The 18,092-nt window shown below is 47.2% G+C and overlaps 1 protein-coding gene and 1 long non-coding RNA gene across 4 annotated transcripts in view; one reads left to right on the top strand and one right to left on the bottom strand.

Annotated features, from left to right (window-relative positions):
• HNRNPUL1 (heterogeneous nuclear ribonucleoprotein U like 1) overlaps window positions 1-10,535 on the bottom strand; it is a 32,113-nt gene extending 21,578 nt beyond the window's left edge. The window contains exons 1-5 of one of the 3 annotated variants that reach the window (XM_007491943.3): window positions 10,403-10,535; window positions 7,775-7,903; window positions 4,543-4,705; window positions 3,942-4,015; window positions 1,388-1,527 (exon numbers count right to left, since the gene is read on the bottom strand). In XM_007491943.3, coding sequence (XP_007492005.1) covers window positions 1,388-1,527; window positions 3,942-4,015; window positions 4,543-4,705; window positions 7,775-7,903; window positions 10,403-10,427 — 531 coding nt within the window. In that variant the 5' untranslated portion in view covers window positions 10,428-10,535. Of the gene's footprint in view, window positions 1-1,387; window positions 1,528-3,941; window positions 4,016-4,542; window positions 4,706-7,774; window positions 7,904-9,035; window positions 9,448-10,402 lie in introns of those variants that run through there. The other 2 variants (XM_056796226.1, XM_007491944.3) reach the window with 2 other exon arrangements.
• LOC130453939 (uncharacterized) lies at window positions 10,363-13,295 on the top strand. Its single transcript, XR_008911617.1, has 2 exons — window positions 10,363-10,500; window positions 12,901-13,295. It is a non-coding gene; the product is annotated as an uncharacterized LOC130453939 (long non-coding RNA).
• The last annotated feature ends 4,797 nt before the right edge of the window (window positions 13,296-18,092 follow it).

The raw sequence follows: 18,092 nt of genomic DNA, 5'->3' as shown, positions 1-18,092 counted from the left end.
GAAATCTGAACCATTTTCCATTGGAGGTCTTCCAAATACTTGGAAACAGCTCTCTATTTCCCCTTTCTCAGGCTGCACATCCCAAGAGCCTTCGACCAATCTTTGCCTGGTATACTCTCCAAGCTTCTGGGCATCATAGTCACCCTCCCATGTGCACTCTCAGGGCTCAGTTGCACAAAACCTTTTGGGGAGTTGTGAGCCAAACACAACACTCCAAATGAAGTCTGCCTGGCCAGACTGGAGGACAGCCAGAACACTTTCGACCTCACCCTCGATATCCTGCAGTCCCAAGATTTTCTCTTTTGGGTGTCAAGCATCACAGAGTAATATGAAAAGAGGGTCTCAATGACACATACACAAATATTTGGCTAACACACACTAAAATCACCAAGTTAAACAATTGTTCAAGCTGTCATATCCTTATTCTTCTCCCATTTTGACCCTATCCTCTTCGTGAGTAGGGAGGGTACAAAACAAAATTGGAGTGAGGGAGACCATTCAGGGACGCATGGAATGTTGGAAGGTCTGCACTTTGGTGAAATGGGACTTCAAGGAGCAGAGGAAAGATGATGAAATGTTAAAAAAGCATCATTGTCATTCATAATCAGAAGGCAGCAAGCATGAAGACTCCCTTGCTGGTTACAGAACCATGTTGGAGGCCTGGTCAGCTTGGGAAGACAGTCTTTCACTGTACCCATCTTTTTCTGTCAGGAAATAATCAGGCACCACAGGAGACAGAAGTAGAAACTTCACATAAGACATTCTAGTAATAAAACCACTCTCACTGGAGGTCTTCAGTCAGATGCTAGATAGTCACCTAGCAGGGATCACAAATATAGCATTTAGATCTCCAAAGAACCGTTGAGATCATCTGAATCAATGCCTAGTGAGGTGAAATAACTTGCCCAAAATCACATGAATAGTAACCAGTGTACCCTGATATCAGATCTTAGGCTCTGTTATCACCCTTGTTCCTCCCTATCAAGGCAAGAGTAGACACCTTCTGATGGCGCTACCTCCTAAGATCTATACACCACATTTTCCCTAAGTGGTATTTCCCAATTTCACTGCAAAGATATATCTAAACCAATTTTGTTAGTAAAGGGCAAATTCTACAACAAACATCTCTGTTCAACAAAAAGATACCCTCATTCGATGCTGCATATCAAACACAATGGGGTCCTGATATGATAAACAGATCCCCACCCCCTGCCACCACCCATCATCTCTCTAGATACCAGAAATAAAGTTAATCTCTGTTATTTGAATGCCTAACCAAATGTCACCAGGGGGTAAGTGACTGGCCCAAACTAACCCAACTCTTCTTGCAGTCTTCTTATCCCCTTCCTATCAATCAGCCACTATGGTGGCCACTGCCAATGTTTACCTTCATCTCAAAGCACACACGGCCCCTCCTGACCCCATAACTGGCTCGGGCACCAGACCACAGATATGCAAATCCCTCAATGGTGAGTGGGTAGCCACTACTTCGGTCCCGGGCCACTTTGAAGTGAAGATCGCAATTATCTGGAAAAAGGAATAGGTGACCCAATGTAAGGAAAGCAGAATGAAACACTCCTAGGTATAACAATGACATGCAGTCCCATTCTGTGAAAGTCAAGTTCTCTTGGGAGGATCACAGTGGCACTCCCATGAGTTTTATCATCTCTAAGCAGATTCCCAATTCTTTACAGCCAGCTCACCTGAGCTCATCTCCCAGAAGCCACTATCATTTGGACTTCAAACATAACTTTTCCAAACCAGAAACCATCATTTTGCCCTTGCAACTGCCTTTTCCTTTTGCCTTTGTCCTGGGCATTCTCAGCTCCCCACCACAGTGTCTGCCTCACCCTCAACTCATCTCCCAATCCCCTAATCCCATCCATTGTCAAGTCTCACCATATCTACCTTCACACTTGTTCCCTTCCCCCCCTCATCTGATTGCCTCACTGGGTTAGACCCTCATCTCCTCACGCTTACTACAGTGGTGTAACAGTTTTCTGGTTGGTCTCCCTTAAATCTATCTTCCATTCAGCCAAAAAGATTCCCCAAAATCAAAGCTTTAATAACAAAGTCTTTCCCTAACCTCTCCAAGAGCTTCCCTACCCTGTTTGACTTCTAAACGCTCCCCACTTTGATCCAGTGGTCCCCTTGCTGTTCCTCACATAAATCGTCCCATCTTCCTCCTCTGTATCTTTGTATACTGGCTACACCCACCTCGGAATGCTTTCCCCCTTGGCTTCCTTTCACAGTGAACTCAGATCTTACCTTCTGTAATTATGTCCTTCCTGAGTTTCTGCTCTGCCACTACTAGTGCCTTCCTTCTGAGACTACCTCCCACTTACACTCTATGTACCTTGTATATATGATTATTTGCTATCTTTCCTCATTAGACTGAGGACTCCTTGAGGTCAGAGTATCCCTAGCACTTGGCACAAGGCCCAGAACATAGCATGTAAGTGATGATGACAACAACAACAATAAAGTGTCTTTGCTCTCACATGATCAAGCACCCTGGCTATCATCACTGTGCCATTCAGATATGACTACAGACTCCTATCTAAGTGTTTTTGAACATGGACACGCTCCACTGAATGTCAGCAACACCATTCAGGGACCATGTTCTCAGTGGACCTTTCTGGTGTTAATATAGCATTTGATTACTTTGCTGCAAATGATATCTATTAGATGGGATAGGCCCAGGGAGCAAAGATTAGTCAAATCAAAAAGTGACTTGCCTGGGCTCACCCAGCTCTGAAATATCTATGGCAAGGTTTGAACTCAGGTCTTCAGGTGCTGTATTCCCTGCCCCACCAAGCTTTGTTCCTATCTCTGTGGCAGGAGTTGGGGTGGCTCAGTGGTGAGAACTAGGTGACGCTGAGCAAGATGCTTCCCTCTTCTTGAGGTGTCACTTTCTCTATCAATGTACGACATAACCTCACAGGGCTATGACAAAAGCACTTTGTCAAGGTATGAGGGAATAGCCACAGGAACAGGATCTAGGATTGATGTACTTCCTCGCAGCACAGCTCACCATTAAATGAGTGAAAGTTTTCTGTGCCCTCCCCCATGCCTTGGGCCCTTGAAAGCTAGGCCAGCAGAGCACAAGCTCTGGCTGGGGGGCTGTTGGCCATGGGGACCCATGACAATAAATCACACTCATCATGGAGATCACACTCTTATAAAGTGATGCAATTTACAGGCATTGGTGAGTTGTTTGCTCAAGTAGATTCTAAGTTGCTGGTCTATCTTTTGTCTTGATAGTATCCCCAGCATTTGCAGCAGTGTGCAGGAAGCACCCAACAAATGTCTGATATGTGGATTTTAAAGAGCCCTTCTCTACTGAGTAAAGACTGAACAGCAAGAATACTGCAGACAAGCCAACACCAAGGGTCCCTCTGGGTACTCTGGTGGTGTGGATTTCAGTAGAAACATGACCGGACAGTGCAAACTGCTAGAACCAGGGGCCAGTGAGCTCCTCCATAGGGCTTGCCAACCAGGGCTCGAATTCTCTCCTAGCTGGTCCCACAGACCAGGCTCACTGGGCAGAGATGGTATGTATCAATGCAATCCAACAAACATTATGTATCTGCCATGAGCAAACCCAGGACCAATTCAGCTACAGTGTCAGACTCCCAGCAATCAGTCAACCCTTCACCCCCACTAGACTGACTTCCAAATATTCCCTATAGAATCCCACCAGAACATTTCTTTTCTGGATGTTTTCCCAACCTGGAATGTCTCAACAAGGTCCAGTCTTGCCTGCCCCAAATGTGAGTGTAAGTTTGAGACATAAGGACCTCCATGTAAAGGAAGGAGACATTCTTGGAAGTGAAAATTAAATCCTGTTCCAGACTAGGAAGTAGCTGGATTACTGGGCAGTGTAGTGTGTGACAGGAACCCTATGAAGGGCAAAGGAAATGCTATTCACCAGAACTCACACGTGTCGATGGCCACAAGGGTGTCATCAAATTCTTCCTCATCTTCTTCGGCAGGGGGCTGAGGCGATCGACCCCTGTGACAGAGAGAGACCATCAAAAATAGCTCATGAATGCCACCAGGAGGAAGGAAGGGGGAACTTAGGAAAGCTTCCTGGGAGATTTGTTCACTGGCAGAAAGGACTATTCTCCAGATGTCAGGCTAATCACCATGAACTCATCTAGATTTCCTATTTCCAAATCCTTCTCCAAAGCAGCTATTGAGAAGGACCACTGGACTAAACCTGGGAGGGACCCCTGCCTGTCTTCTGGTAGAGGTGTTAATAGGTAAGTGAGCTGGTCTCAAAGGTGACCGATAGAAATGGAGAAAGAGAAGCCAAGTGTTAGGCTATTACTGAACAAGGATTTAGCCCCAAGCATTGAGACGTGGCGGCTATACAGGGATTTTTCAAAGGATGTCCATGCTCACAAGCAGCACTAACAAGGATTCAAGTGACTTAGTTCTCGACTTTAAAAGCTCTAACTCTTGAACTAAGACTTTTGTTAGGTTAAAGTCGTGTCCCCCTCCCCCCATTTGGGGCACCAAAGGGAGTCCCCTCCCCACCTTTTTTCCTCTCGGTGTTCATAGTAACCGCGGCCCCGGCTGTCTTCAAAAGGCCTCTTCCGACCCTGGTAGTGATGTCTATTTGACAGATGAGGCTGTGAGGGATTAGATGTAGGGAAACTGGCAAAGGAGTCTTCCTTCTTGATCCCAGGTTTTCCTTCAACTGCAGGGACAGACAAACTTTAGTTGTTATCATAGTTCTTAAGACCAGGTGTTCTTTAGCTCAGGCTCCACTACCTTGTATTTAAAACATTCCGGTGATCATTTCAACAGTCAATTGTCTTTGTAATCCCATGTAAGTTATTTTACACATCTGGAAGAATCCTGAGGAGTTTTACCAGATTGCCAAAGGGGTCCAAGAAAAAAATAAAGGACCCCTGCAGAATGAGTCCTATAAAACAGAGAAAGAACTATAACTAGCCACAGATACCCAGACCTCACTGCTCCTCTTAGGGAGCTAGGGTTCCCATACTCACTTGGGCTCTAACAAAGAATCTCTCTATCTCAGTGGCCTAAGAAACAATTGTTTGGGCTAGGGGTTGCTTGCTATTCTCTGCCCTCCTTCCTAAATCTATAGGAAAAATAGCTTTTCTATAGCAAGGGAAACTAAATATATTGTACAAGAATTAAACTAAGGCAGAAACAAAAATTCGATTGTATTCTTAGCCAGAGTCTAAGCTGCCTAGAACAGAGACATCAAACTCAAATAGAAATGGGTGTGGGGATGGGGGCATTGCACCATGGAGGCACCCCACTAAGGATCCCTGTGAGCTACACATTAACATAATCCATGTTTTATAGTTGTCATTCAGTCATTTTTAGTTGTGTCCTATTCTTTGTGATCCCATTTGGGATTTTCTAGGCAAAGATACTGGAGTGGCTTGCCATTTTTTTATCCAGTTCATTTTATAGTCGAGGAAACAAGCTGATATGGTAAAGTGACTTGCCCAGGGGCACACAGCCAGATTCAAATCTTCCTGACTCCGGATTCAGTACTCTATCCACTGTACAAATTAGTGATCTGTTTTATAGTGTTTTAAAAACTTATTTTGTTAAATATTTCCCAATTACATTTTAATCTGATTTAGGCCACATTCAGTAGTGTTGTGGGCCTTGAGTTTGACACCTCTGGCCTAGAGGGTTTTCTTAGACAGTCAACTTGAAGAACTACCTTTAATCACAATCAAAACTCTAACTAGGAAAGGTGCTGTAGATGGATTAGCCTAGTTCATAACTGAAGAGAAAAAAAGGATTCCAAGCTGCTCTCAGTCACCAAAGCCCATCACCTATTAAACACCAACTTTCTTGGTGATACTCCAAGGCTAGTGATCACACAACCAAACCTTTTCAGAAAAATCAAAACTGTTGGTAGCCCAAAGGGTAACAGCCAGGCACACTCTGCTATGAACAGGTGTCAATACATTTATACCAAAGAAAACTTATGTGTGCTAAGTGGCATAAGATACTTTCAAAGACATACACGCCTGGAAAAGGAGGCTTCAATTAATCATGCCAGCAGATAAAAGTCCTGGGGTGCTGCATGGGTATCCTCAAGATAATAAAAAGAATCACTGGAGAGATCCTGCACCTGAGCTGAGGGTCTGGGATCAAATCCTTCCGCTGCTACTTCTTACCTCTGGGATTGGGAGCGAATTATTGGCTTTTCTTTCCTGCGAGAAGTAGTTTGCCTTGATCTCAGAGGGTCCTTCCAGTTCCTGTTCTCACTTACTAAAATATTAGAATGGCCAAGGGAAGACACCCAGCATAAGACTTTTAGGTTCTTCAGAGAGATGACTTCTGGAAGACCTAAACTGATGCAATTGCAACGCAGTGCCTCTCCTTGGAAATTATTGTATTGTTCAGTTGTATCTGACTCTGTGACCCTATTTGGGGTTTTCTTAGCAAGGATACTGGAATAGTTTGCCACTTCCTTCTCCAGTGGACTAAGGCATATAGGGTTAAGTGACCTGCCCAGGGTCACACAGCTAGTGTCTGAAGCTGAATTTGAACTTATGAAGATGAGTCTTCCTGACTCAATACCCAGCATTCTCTCCATTGATTACTGAGTTGCCTTCTTTAAGATGAAGCAGCTCTATTACCACCAACTTCATCTGCATAATTGCTAGGTACCTCCATCCCAAACCACCTAGTATCTATTTGCATTTGTTCCCCTGATATTTATGTGTATGTTGTTACGTGTCTTTGCTGCTTCCCTCATTAAACTAGGAGGCCCTTGTACAATGGTGCCTCAGATGCCTGCTGCTTGATTCAGTTAAGTATGTATAGTATAGTATAGTATAGTATAGTATAGTATAGTATAGTATAGTATAGTATAGTATAGTATAGTATAGTATAGTATAGTATAGCATAGTATAGTATAATATAGTACAGTACAGTAATGTAATTCAGGCACTTTGGCCCCTATTGGACACTGCCTGCAACTCAGGCCCAAACCACTGGGCACACTGTTTTCCACAAAGTCCACCCATCTTTGAGGGATGAGTTTTATTCACCAGGGATCGTCTACTACTCACATAGAAGAAAACATACAAAGCTGTGGGTGTCCACAAGTCATTTACAATTTTTCTAATGACCAAAACTCAGACAAGGGGCTGGGGGAGGTCTTCCTTTTAAAACATGCTCGACAATGTCTCTGTTTCCACATGTGTCTGACCACTGATCATTTGGATTCTCCTGAGACAGTTCCGCTGTCCCATTCCCAGCCTTGGAGCATGGTTTGGAGGCGTGTTGAGATGGTAGGCTTTGGTGGTGGAGCACAGGTTGGCCTCGACCAAAGGCTTACATGGTTTCCGGAGGCAGTTCACTGTTTTTGGATGGCTTTGAATGTTAGGACATTTTTCTACACACCAAGTAGAAATCTGCCTCTCTGTAACTTCTATTCAATGCTACTAGTTTAGTCGAAGAGGAACAAATCTAACTTGTCCTTTACATGAGTCTCTCAATGGCAAGCTGAAGTTCCTCCTAGATTTCTTCTCTAGGCAGTCCTTTGAAATAGTGTGCAAATAAGCATGGTCTCCTCAGTCATCTCCCTATCCTGGTTGCCTTCTTTTGGCCACTATTTAGCTTGTCAAGACAAAACAGATGCCTGAACCCCACAAAGTGCCCTGTCTGGCTTGAACTAACTGTCCAATGAGTCAGACACACCAAGTGTTATATCTGGGCATTCAAATGTTCTTCCAGCAGATGGAGACAAAAAGCCTAACCTTCTCACCTGGGTAGGAAGTCAGCTGCTGTTCCAGCTCCAGCTCTGGAGGTTTACTCTCATAACCAGTTTTCTTCTCTTGATGAACATTTGTGGTCTCATAATATTGGTTCTGTTCTGCAGTGTTGCCAGTGACATCTAAAAACAGAAGGGGGTTGTTAGGGTGGCAAAGTCCCAGAGACTCTGGAACAAGTAAGTTTTGCGACCACCTAACCTAGTCCCCCCCAAGGTGTTTGTGGACAAAATTAAAAAGTAAAAGCATCTGAACAACAGTACTTATAGCAGAGTGCTGATCCTGGCACTGGTTTGTGATTTGAACTTGGGCAAATCCCCCTCTCTAGGTTTCTCTCACGACATGTACAAATTCTGAAAGTTCCTTTGGGGCTCACAGTCTAGAATTAGTGAAGAGCTTACTTAGACCCTAAAACAAAAGTCTCAAGCCAATCTCATAAGAGAAGCAGGAAGCAGTGATTTCTCTCGACCAGCAGTGCTACTCTCCTCATCCCTAAATTGGCCCACGTGTTAATATCTGAGGCCTGCAAAATCTTGCCAAGATAAAATGAAAAACCATAATGACCAATTTCAAAAAAACTCAGAACGGGGCATACCAAAGAGACCACGAAGTAAACTCATAACTTTTAAAGGAGTCACCCAAAACATCCTCCGAAGTTTGAACTTGGAAACCAGAAGCCACAGGGTGAAATTTTAACTTCTATCAAAGTACCAATATCAAGGCTGGTACCCCCAACTCCTAAGAGGTTCACAAACCAAAACACAAATGCAAAAACAGGAACCTCCCCCCACCCCCACGCAAAGGGAGGCCTAGAAGTCCGATTCCAAGAGGAGTTTGGTAGTCCCCCGGAGAGCCGGGGCTCAGTTTTCCACAAGCCCCTCCTGGGATCCCTTGGCCCCGCCAAGGCAAGGAGGGTTCCCTGCCCGGGATGACATCACCCAGAAGTTGGGGGACAGCCCGCTGCGGAGGCACTAAGTTCCCTAGGCCCGAGGAAGCCCCGCCCCCTTCCTGGCACCCCAGCAGCGGAGGCCCAGCCCAAAGGGAGGGAGACTGATCCCCGGGCGCAGGCCCAACCCCCCCCCCTCCCCCCGCTGTCTTCGGTTCCATAAGCCGAGGACCGACGTCTAGAGACCCCGGAAATCCTCTTTGAGCAGACCCTTCCGTCCCCTCATCTCTCTCCCCTCTCCCTGCGGCCTGGGCTCCTTTCCCGACCCCGCGCTCCCGTCCCTCCTTGGTCGCGGACCGCCTCTTCCTTGCCTTTCTGGCCTGCGGGCTCCAACTCCGGGCCGGGCCCTCCCTCTGCAGCTGCCTGGGGCTCGCAGAATCCGTCGGGGCTCGCGGTCTTCGGAAAGGGAGGTGGCGGCGAGGCCCGGGGGGCCTCCTGGTCGTCCTTCGGCGGCTCCGACGGGGGCTCCAGTGGCGGCGGCTCGGGGGCAGGGGCAGGCGGCTCGGGCTGAGCCTCCGGCTCTGGCTCTACTTCGGGCTCCGGTTCCGGCTCTGGCTCTGGTTCCGGCGCGGCGGCAGCAGCAGCAGCGGCCTCGTTCAGCGCCGCCTGCAGTCGCTCGGCCAGCTCCGCCTTGAGACCCCGCGTGTCGAGCCCGCGCCGCTGCAACTCTTCCCGCAGTTCGTTCACCTTCAGCCGCTTCACGTCCATGGCCGAGCCCTCGGCGGTTTCTCCGCACTCCGCCCGGGGTTCACTTTTGGCTCCACTCCACTCCTCCTCTGCTGCGTCCCGTCTGGACCCTGCCTAGTCCTCAGCCTCAGCCCCAGCCCCAGGGACGGCCTCCGACGGCGGTGGCGGCAACGACGGCACTACCGACGGCGGTAGCGGCTCAAAATGGCCGCCACCACCTCCCCCCCACTGCCCCGCGCGCCGCGGCGCGCGTCCTGATTGGCCCGCGGCCCGGGCTGCCGGCGCGCGGGGGGAAGACGACGGCCAATGGGAGCCCCAGACACTGTTCGACACCGCCCTCCATTTCCGACACCGCCCTTCTCCTGGCCCCTTTCCCCTTAGGGCGTGGAAGGGGAAAGGGCGTTAGGTCGAGTTACGATTGGCGGGAGTCCGCCCACCCGCAGTCAATGAGAACGGGATGCCACGCTTGCGACCAATCCACGCTTGCCTCGCGAAACGCCTACCGGCTCCTAGCCCACAAAGCTGCCCCTCGAACTTTCAACTTGGCTTCGCTGACGCGCGCCTCGATTGGCTGACTCTCCCGCCCCTCGGAAGGAATGGCCAAGCCAGGGACGCCATTTCGGCCAATGGACGAGGCGGAGACGGGAGCCCCGCCCCCTACAGCGCTTTTCAGCCACTGAGGACCCGGAAGGAGGTTGATTGATTAAGAGGCCTGCATCTTCCTAGCGCCGCCAAAAAAGCCCCACCACAATCGCCAACAATTAAAAAAGGAAAACCCCTCAAGAAGATCTAAAAATCCCCAACTCCCATTCCTCTTCCATTAATCTACGGACCAATCGGCACGACCGACTCATCCGGAGGCGTTCGACAACCAGGGCATGCTAATGAGCGCGGATCGGATTGGTTAAATCCCAGATGACGGCTCCGGCCAGCGGCAGGGGGAGGAATCCTGGGCCACGGCGCAGACAACGGGGAAAACTGCGGACTTTACCTGAGAAATACTCGTTGGCGTCCATGGACGAGCGAGTCTGCAGATGAAGAGCCGCGAGGAGGCCTGGCGGGGAGGCGAAGCCCGGAACCGCAGAGCAGGTGCACACGAAGCTCCCCCTCAGTGGTTCGCTCCGCCGGCCGCCTTTCCCCGCCTCCCCACTGCGGCCCGAGATCCGCGCTCGATTGCGGCTTCCGAGCCAGCTCCACTCCCCTCGACGTCTCTATGGTGGCGAAGCCTGACGTTGCGATGACGCTGCCCGCGCTACCATAGAGTCTTCCGGGAGGAAGTGACGTCATCGGGCCGGGTTGAGGGGCGGGGGCGCCCCCGTGCCGAGACCCCCGGGAAGTAGTTAGGTCCCTCCCCCTACCTCGAGGGAGACATACGCACACGCATCTCCTCCTCCATCCTTCTTCCCAGTGGTGATCACACAACAGCATCACAACTGTGATACAACCCTGCATTACACAAAACATGGCACACACCACTACTAGGCCATACAACTGGCCCCACAGCTGCCATTCAGCCTCACCACATGCCAGCACAAATGGCACCCTTCCCTGGGGCCCCAAACCCAGACCATCCTAAGTTACAGCTGCGACTCAGAGTACCGCGATCAACCCACACAACCTGCAGCTTTAACTGCGTGTGGATCTGTGCCCCCTGCGCCCCACACATGGCTATACTTATTCCATGTAACACAACAGTTACCACACAACACAACAAGGTACACAAGCCAAAAGAAGTTTGCAGGTCTACAGTCATTCCTCATGAAACCAGAACTGTGCATAATACAAGATAGGAAACCACTACATGCCAGGGTTACCACCACCATCAGCTCACAACCATCCTATAGAGATATAACCATGACACAACACAATCATTTCACTAGCGCCACCACATACCACCTAACACAACTACCAGGATATGGAATGGGCCCATAGAGGGCAGCAAAATGACAACTCTCCTCTTGGAGATCAATAGGGAAGGTCCTCAAGACCTCTAGGGACACCAGAGTTGACAACCAAAAAGACAGCAATGGGTTGTTCTTTTAGAGCTGGAAGACATCCAGGAACTGTTGAATCTATTCCCCTTGTTTCAGGGATGAAGAAACTGAGGCTTAGTCAGAGACTTTAAGGGATTTATCTGTCCAAGGTCACAAAGGTAGAAAGTGACAGAATGGGATTTGAATTCAGCTGTTCCATCACATTAATCTGTCTAAATCCTAGCCCTGACCATCTCCCACATCACATAAATATGCTCATTTGAGTGAATTGAACCTACAACTTGAATCTACAACTGTATCTACAAAAAGAGATCCATCAGTGGAGCTATCACCTCAAGGAAATGGCAATGCAATAGAAATTCTGTGTTCCCAAAGAGTCAAAGTTAAGGCTCAGAATATAGACCAATTGGAGTCATGGCAAAATCACAGCTTAGTTCTGCAACACCAAATTTAGTGGATAGCAACAACACACAGTAAGCAGTTGGATCCACAAATAGACACACACACACACACACACATAATAGTTAACTGTTGTCAGTTTGGGAGCACAACAGATACCCAGAACATACACTTAGACACAAGAGAAAAAGTCAGACATGAGACATGTACGCTAATGTAAGTGGGATGGAATCATGGGCCAAATCTCCCCAGATGAATTTCTATAGGGATTAATGTAGAGTTTTGTTGTTGCTATTCAGTCCTGTTCAACTTCATGACCCTAGTTGGGGTTTTCTCTGCAAAGATATTGGAGTGGTTTGCCATTTCCTTTGACTCATTTTACAGAGGAGGAAACTGAGGTTAAGTGATTAATACAGAATCACACAGATAGTGTCTGAGCCAGATTTGAACTCAGAAGATGTCTTCCTGAGTCCAGATCCAGCATTTTACCCACTGTCACCTAGCTGCCCTAAAGTTTTGTACTTGGGTTCAAAAAAGTCCATTTCACAGGTGCAAAGATGAAGAAGACCTGGCTGGTTATCAACTTCCTATAATTTGACTTGGGTTGGGAGGTGTCTTAATGGAACACAAGATCCATCAACAGTTTGATAGGCAAACCAAAAGAGCTACTCCAATCTTAGGGTGCATGGAGCCAACCAGTGTTCCAGGGAGATGATATTCTCTAGTGTTTCCAGAAGAGGGAGCCCTAAATGGCAAAACCATTAGAGATTATGCCATTGAAACTTGAAGGAACTTTGGGGAGATGTGATGATCCTAGAAGACAGCTTAAAGTATTTGAGGAGTACTCATGTGGAAGAAATACTAGTGGGGGCAGCTGGGAGAGCCAGGTCTAGAGATGGGATGTCCTGGGTTCAAATCTAGCCTCAGACACTTTCTAGCTGTGTGACCCTGGGCAAATCACCCCCAATTGCCCTTACCACTCTTCTGCCTTGGAACCAATAACCAGGATTGATTCCAAAACAGAATGTAAGAATTAAAAAAAGAAATACTATTCAGTCAGTCAACAAGCATTTATTATGCACTTCTTATATTTCAGGCACAATGGCACTATGTGCCAGGGGATAAGAAGAAAGTGAAAAAACAGTCTCTGCTCTCCAGAAACTCGGTCTAATGGAGGAGAAAATGTACAAATCACTTCCTACAGATAAAAGATATCTACAGAATTAGTGGGAGATAATCAATAGAGGGAAAGCACTAATAGGTATTGAGAGTTTGAAAACGAGATGAGAACAAGAACTCCAGGCATGGAGAACAGCCAGTAAAAATGCTTGCAGAGGGAAGGGCTTGGGGTGGGAGGTGGGGGTGGATGGGGAAGAATAATGAATGCCGTTTTGAATATGTTGAGCCATTTTGAGATGTCCCATTGGCAATTGCAGATGCAAGACTGGAGGTCAAGGCTGAATAAATAGATCTGGGAATGATTAGTATAGAGATGACAATTGAATCTGCTGTAGCTGATGAGATAACCAAGCAGAATTATTGGAAAGAGGGAGAAGAGGGTTTAGGACAGTGATGTCAAACCTTTTAGAGATGGAGCGATGGGTCCCATCTTCACCCCATCTACCATACCAAGTGCTGTGCCCCCCCCAGATAGCATACTGTGCCCCTCACTCCCCCCCCTCCGGGCATGCCCCATCCCCTTTACTCCACACAGGGGAGGGAGGAAGTGCTCCTGTTGGGCTGCCAGGCAGAGGGGCAGGTGATGTGAAAAAATGTCATCAGTCATGGTGGAGAGGGGAGGAGGAGGAAGCAACTCTCCTCAAATCCCTCTACCTTTCTAGTAACAAACTTGGGGAGGGAGGGTGGCAGCAGGTTCACCATCAGTGGTCTAGGACAAAGCCACTTAGTATGTGCAACTTGGTTAAGATCTAGAAAAGGAAAAAGAAAGAGTAGTTAGGTAGGAGGAGAACCAGGAGAGAGTAGTGTCCCAAAAGCCTTGAGAGAAAAGAGTTTCAAGGAGAAGAGGGCTATCCATGGTGTCAAAGGTTCAGGAAGGCCAAGAAAGATGAGGTTTGAGGAAAGGCATTTAGATTTGGCCATTAAGAGATGACTGGCAACTTTAGAGAGAGCAGTTTCAGTACATGATGAGGTGGGAAATCAGACTATAGAGCAGTGATGGCAAACCTTTTAGAGATGGCATACTGTGCCTGCCCCTCCCCCCCCAGACCAAGTAAAAAGCCCTGCCTCACTTCACTCCCTGGCCCCCCTTACCCCAGGTTGGGGAGGGAAGAAGCACTCCCTTTGGACTGATGGGCAGGGGGAGTGGGTGATTCCAAAGGCACATGTGGAAAGGGGGAGGAAAGTGGCTCAAGCACTCCACTGCCCTCCAGCTAGCTCCCTTCCAGCTATGTGACCTGCTATGATCTATTCTCACTTCAAACCTAGCTCCTCTCTAATGCCATCACGGGAATCACCTTCACTACAGACTCAACAGGTGCTGCCATCTGTGCTGCACCCTCATGCAGTATGTGAGCCCCTCCCTACCCAGCATCTTATCTCAGAGAGGAGAGGGAGTAAGTACTCCCATTGGGCTGCTGGGCAGTGGGGCAGGTGAAGTGAGAAATGTCTTCAGGAGCATGGAGAGGGGGAGGGTAACTGCACTGCCCTGGGTCCCTCTAGTTTTCTAGTAATGAACTCTGGTGGGGGACTGCAGGAGTACCCATGGAAAGGGTATTTTTTGGCACACATGCCATAGATTCAACATCACGGCTATAGAGAGTTGGGAAGAGACTAACAGGAGAGGAGATGTAGACACTTAGAGGAGATAGCCACAAAAGGGAGGAGAAATATGGGATGAAAACCAATGTGGATGAATAGATCAAGTGAGGAGGGAGGGAGGGAGGCAACTTGTAGATAGGAAAAGATTGAAAATTAGTGAGAACAGGGATGATAGAGGGGGAAATCTGCTGGAGAAGCCAGATGGGATAGAATGGGATCACTTGTGCAAGGTAGCATTAGCCTTGCTATGGAGTAAGGCTACTTCTTCATGTGAGACAGACTGCTGGAGGAGAGATAAGGAAGAGGGAGGGACCTTATAGTGAATGAATGACTTCAATTTTTTTTTCTGTAAATATGAAACAAGGTTCTTGGCTGAGAGGGGAGGGGAGGAGGGGTGGCCATGAGAAGTGTGAGGAGGGGTGAAAAGGTTGGAAGTACCACTGAGGAGAGTTGGAGATAGAGTGGGATTGCCAAGCAGCAGTGAGGTCCCCATTGAGATTATGCAGCAAAACTTGTATTGGACCCAGTCAAAAGAGTTGTGTGATTTTCTGTATCTTCATTTAGTCGTACATATATGTAGGAGTGAAGGCAGTGGATTGTGGGAATGATTCAAGTCTGAGGATTGGCAGGGCTCTATCAGGGGTAGAGATTCAAGAGAAGAGAATAATGTAGAGTTGAACTAGTTAGCTAAGAGACTAAGACGAGACAGGGAAGAGAGCTCAGTGCCCAGCATGTAGCAAATGTAAACTTAGTAAACTTCATAAATGCCCGTTGATCCATTCATTGATTAGACTATGCAATGTGCTTCTGCAAAATAATCTTGAATCCTTTTTGAATTCAAATGAGACATTGTCAGCTATCAAGGGATGTCAAGGGATAACCCATCCCTCACAGCATTCAACAATGCCCTTAGAGACATTTGGAGATGTCAAAAAAGCACCAGTGAGTCTCCCAACTCCAAATGTGATGGGTGGCAGCCCCCACCAGCCACATGATAGTAGCCCAATGAGATACACAAACGTAGCATCACATACATCCTGTTTGCTTCTCTTCGGAGATGTACGATGAAAGGATGTCTCAGATACACAGCATCACCAGCAATAGGCAACAAAAGTGCCCAACATACAGCTAAATATACATCCAGATCTGCTTTCTCTGAGGTGACCCATAATCTGCTGATTCCTAAAGCCAGTGGCCTTCTCTTAGTCCTCATCCTTCCTGAGCTCCCTGTAGCTCTCCTCCTGTATGTGTCTCTGAGTGTGTAATCATGTTCCCATCTCTCCATGTGTCTCTTGATGAGTGTATGCCCTTGCCTCTCTGGATAAATCTGCCTCTCGGTGTACCTGTGTCTCTAACTGCCAGTGTGTGCCCTTGACAAAGGTTACTTCCTCTTTCCCAAACTCTCTGTTGCGTGTGACACTGTTGGGCATCCTTTCCCTCCTTCCTAGGTGCTCCCTTCTGTTTCTCCTCCTCCCTATCTTAACTTCTCACTCTCCTTTGTGGGACTGTGGTCATTATCCCAACCCGTATCCAGGACTCCATCCTGATCCCTCTTCGCTTTTCTCTCTACATTTTCTCTTGGTGACCTCAGTTCCCATGAGGTTAGTTATACTCTCCATGGAGATAAATGACTCCAAGATACCCAGTCCCATATCACTAACCATCTTGATGTCCTTTAGACATCCCAAACTCAACGTATCTCAAAGAGAATTTACTCCCTTTCTCTATAAATCCGCCCTTCCTCTCAACTCTGCTCCTTTTACTAAAGATACCACCATCCTTCTAGTCACCCCGCTTCGAAACTTCATCATCCTTGACTTTTCCCTCAATTTTATTCTTCATATCTATTTAGTTACTAAGTCTTGTTTATTTGCAGCGAGGTGGTGCAGTGGATAAATCACTGGGCCAGGGGTTAGGAAGACCTGAGTTCAAGTCCAATCTCATGCACAACTAAATGTGTAACCATATACAAGTCATTTTGCCTCTGTCTGGCTCAGCTTCCTCACCTGAAAAATGGAAATCACAGCAGTCTACTTCCCAGGGTTGTTGTGAGAATCAAATGAGAAATTATTTAATGTACTTAGCACAGGGCCTGGTACATATTAGATGCTATGTACATGGTTATTCTTCTTCCCTTCCCTGCTTCTCTCCACTCACAATCACTGCCCTAATATAGACCTTTATCACCTCCTGCTTGACCTGTTGTAATAGCTGCTTCCTCTCTACTCTCTCTCTTATATAGTTGAACATTTCATTTTCCTGTTCAGTAATTTTCCATGGCTCCCTAGTGCCTCTAAGATAACATGCACCCTCCTCTGTTTGGCATTTAAAATCTTTTACAAAGTGACTCCAGATAATCTTTCCAAGTTTACTACAAAATATTTCCCTTCATGAATTCTGTATTTCAGGCAAATTGTCCTATTTCCTGTCCTCTGTCCAGAACACTCCATTTCTTACCTCTGCACCTTTGCACATGTTGTCCTTTCTGCCTAGGATGCATTCCTTCCTTCCTTCCATTTCTTGGAATACCTTGCTCCCTTCCAAGTTCAGTTCAGGTGCTGCCTCTTAAAGGATGCTTTAAAAACAAAAAACTTTTACCTTCTGGCCAAATGTTTACACTGAGTTTTAAATTCAGGCCTTTCTGATGCCAGGTCTAGCACTATATATCTATTGTGCCCCCTGGCTGCCTCTATTTTTTTTTAATTTAAAAATTTTAATTTTCCAATTACATTCATTTTTTAAAATTTGGAGTTCCAAATTCTCTCCTTCCCTCTTCCCCATCTTAAAAAAAAAACCAACAAACCCTTACCTACTGTCTAGTATTAGTTTTAAGAAAGGAGAACAGCAAGGACTAGGCAATTGGGGTTAAATGACCTGCCCAGGGTCACACTAGGAAGTGAGCATCTGAGGTCAGATTTGAACTGAGGTCCTCCTGGGACTCCAGGCCTGGGGCCATATCCACCAATTTTTCTTTCTCCTCCTTTCTAGAGAAGTCAAAAATTTGATATGGATTATATAGGGGTGCCTCTTTTTTTTTTTATTTATAACTCTTACCCTCCATCTTGGAATCAATATTGTATATTGGCTCAAAGGCAGAAGAGCAGTATGGGCTAGGCAATGGGGGTCAAGTGACTTGCCCAGGGTCACACAGCTGGGAAGTGTCTCAGGCCAGATTTGAACCCAGGACCTCCCATCTCTAGGCCTGGCTCTCAATCCACTGAGCTACCCAGCTGCCCCCTCTATTTTTTTTCTTAAGAGCAGTTACTCTGTTTTCACTTATCTATGTGCATGTTGTTTCTCTCCAGTAGAACAGAGGCTCCTGAAGGGCAAGGACCATTGTTCACTTTTTCTGAGTATTGCCAGCACTTGGCTCAGTGCCTGGCTCCAAAAGGTTTGCTGAATGGACACCGTGGCTGGACAGGGACCCATGTTGACTCAGGGCCACAAAAGGGATAAAATCCAAAGCAATATCCATTCGGGAATATAATGCGGCTCTGACAGAAGATGGAT

Source organism: Monodelphis domestica, chromosome 4 (genome assembly GCF_027887165.1).
Source record: "Monodelphis domestica isolate mMonDom1 chromosome 4, mMonDom1.pri, whole genome shotgun sequence".
Taxonomy (NCBI): Eukaryota; Metazoa; Chordata; class Mammalia; order Didelphimorphia; family Didelphidae; genus Monodelphis; species Monodelphis domestica.
Note: the sequence above shows the minus strand (reverse complement) of the source record. Positions and strands in the feature narration are given on the sequence as shown.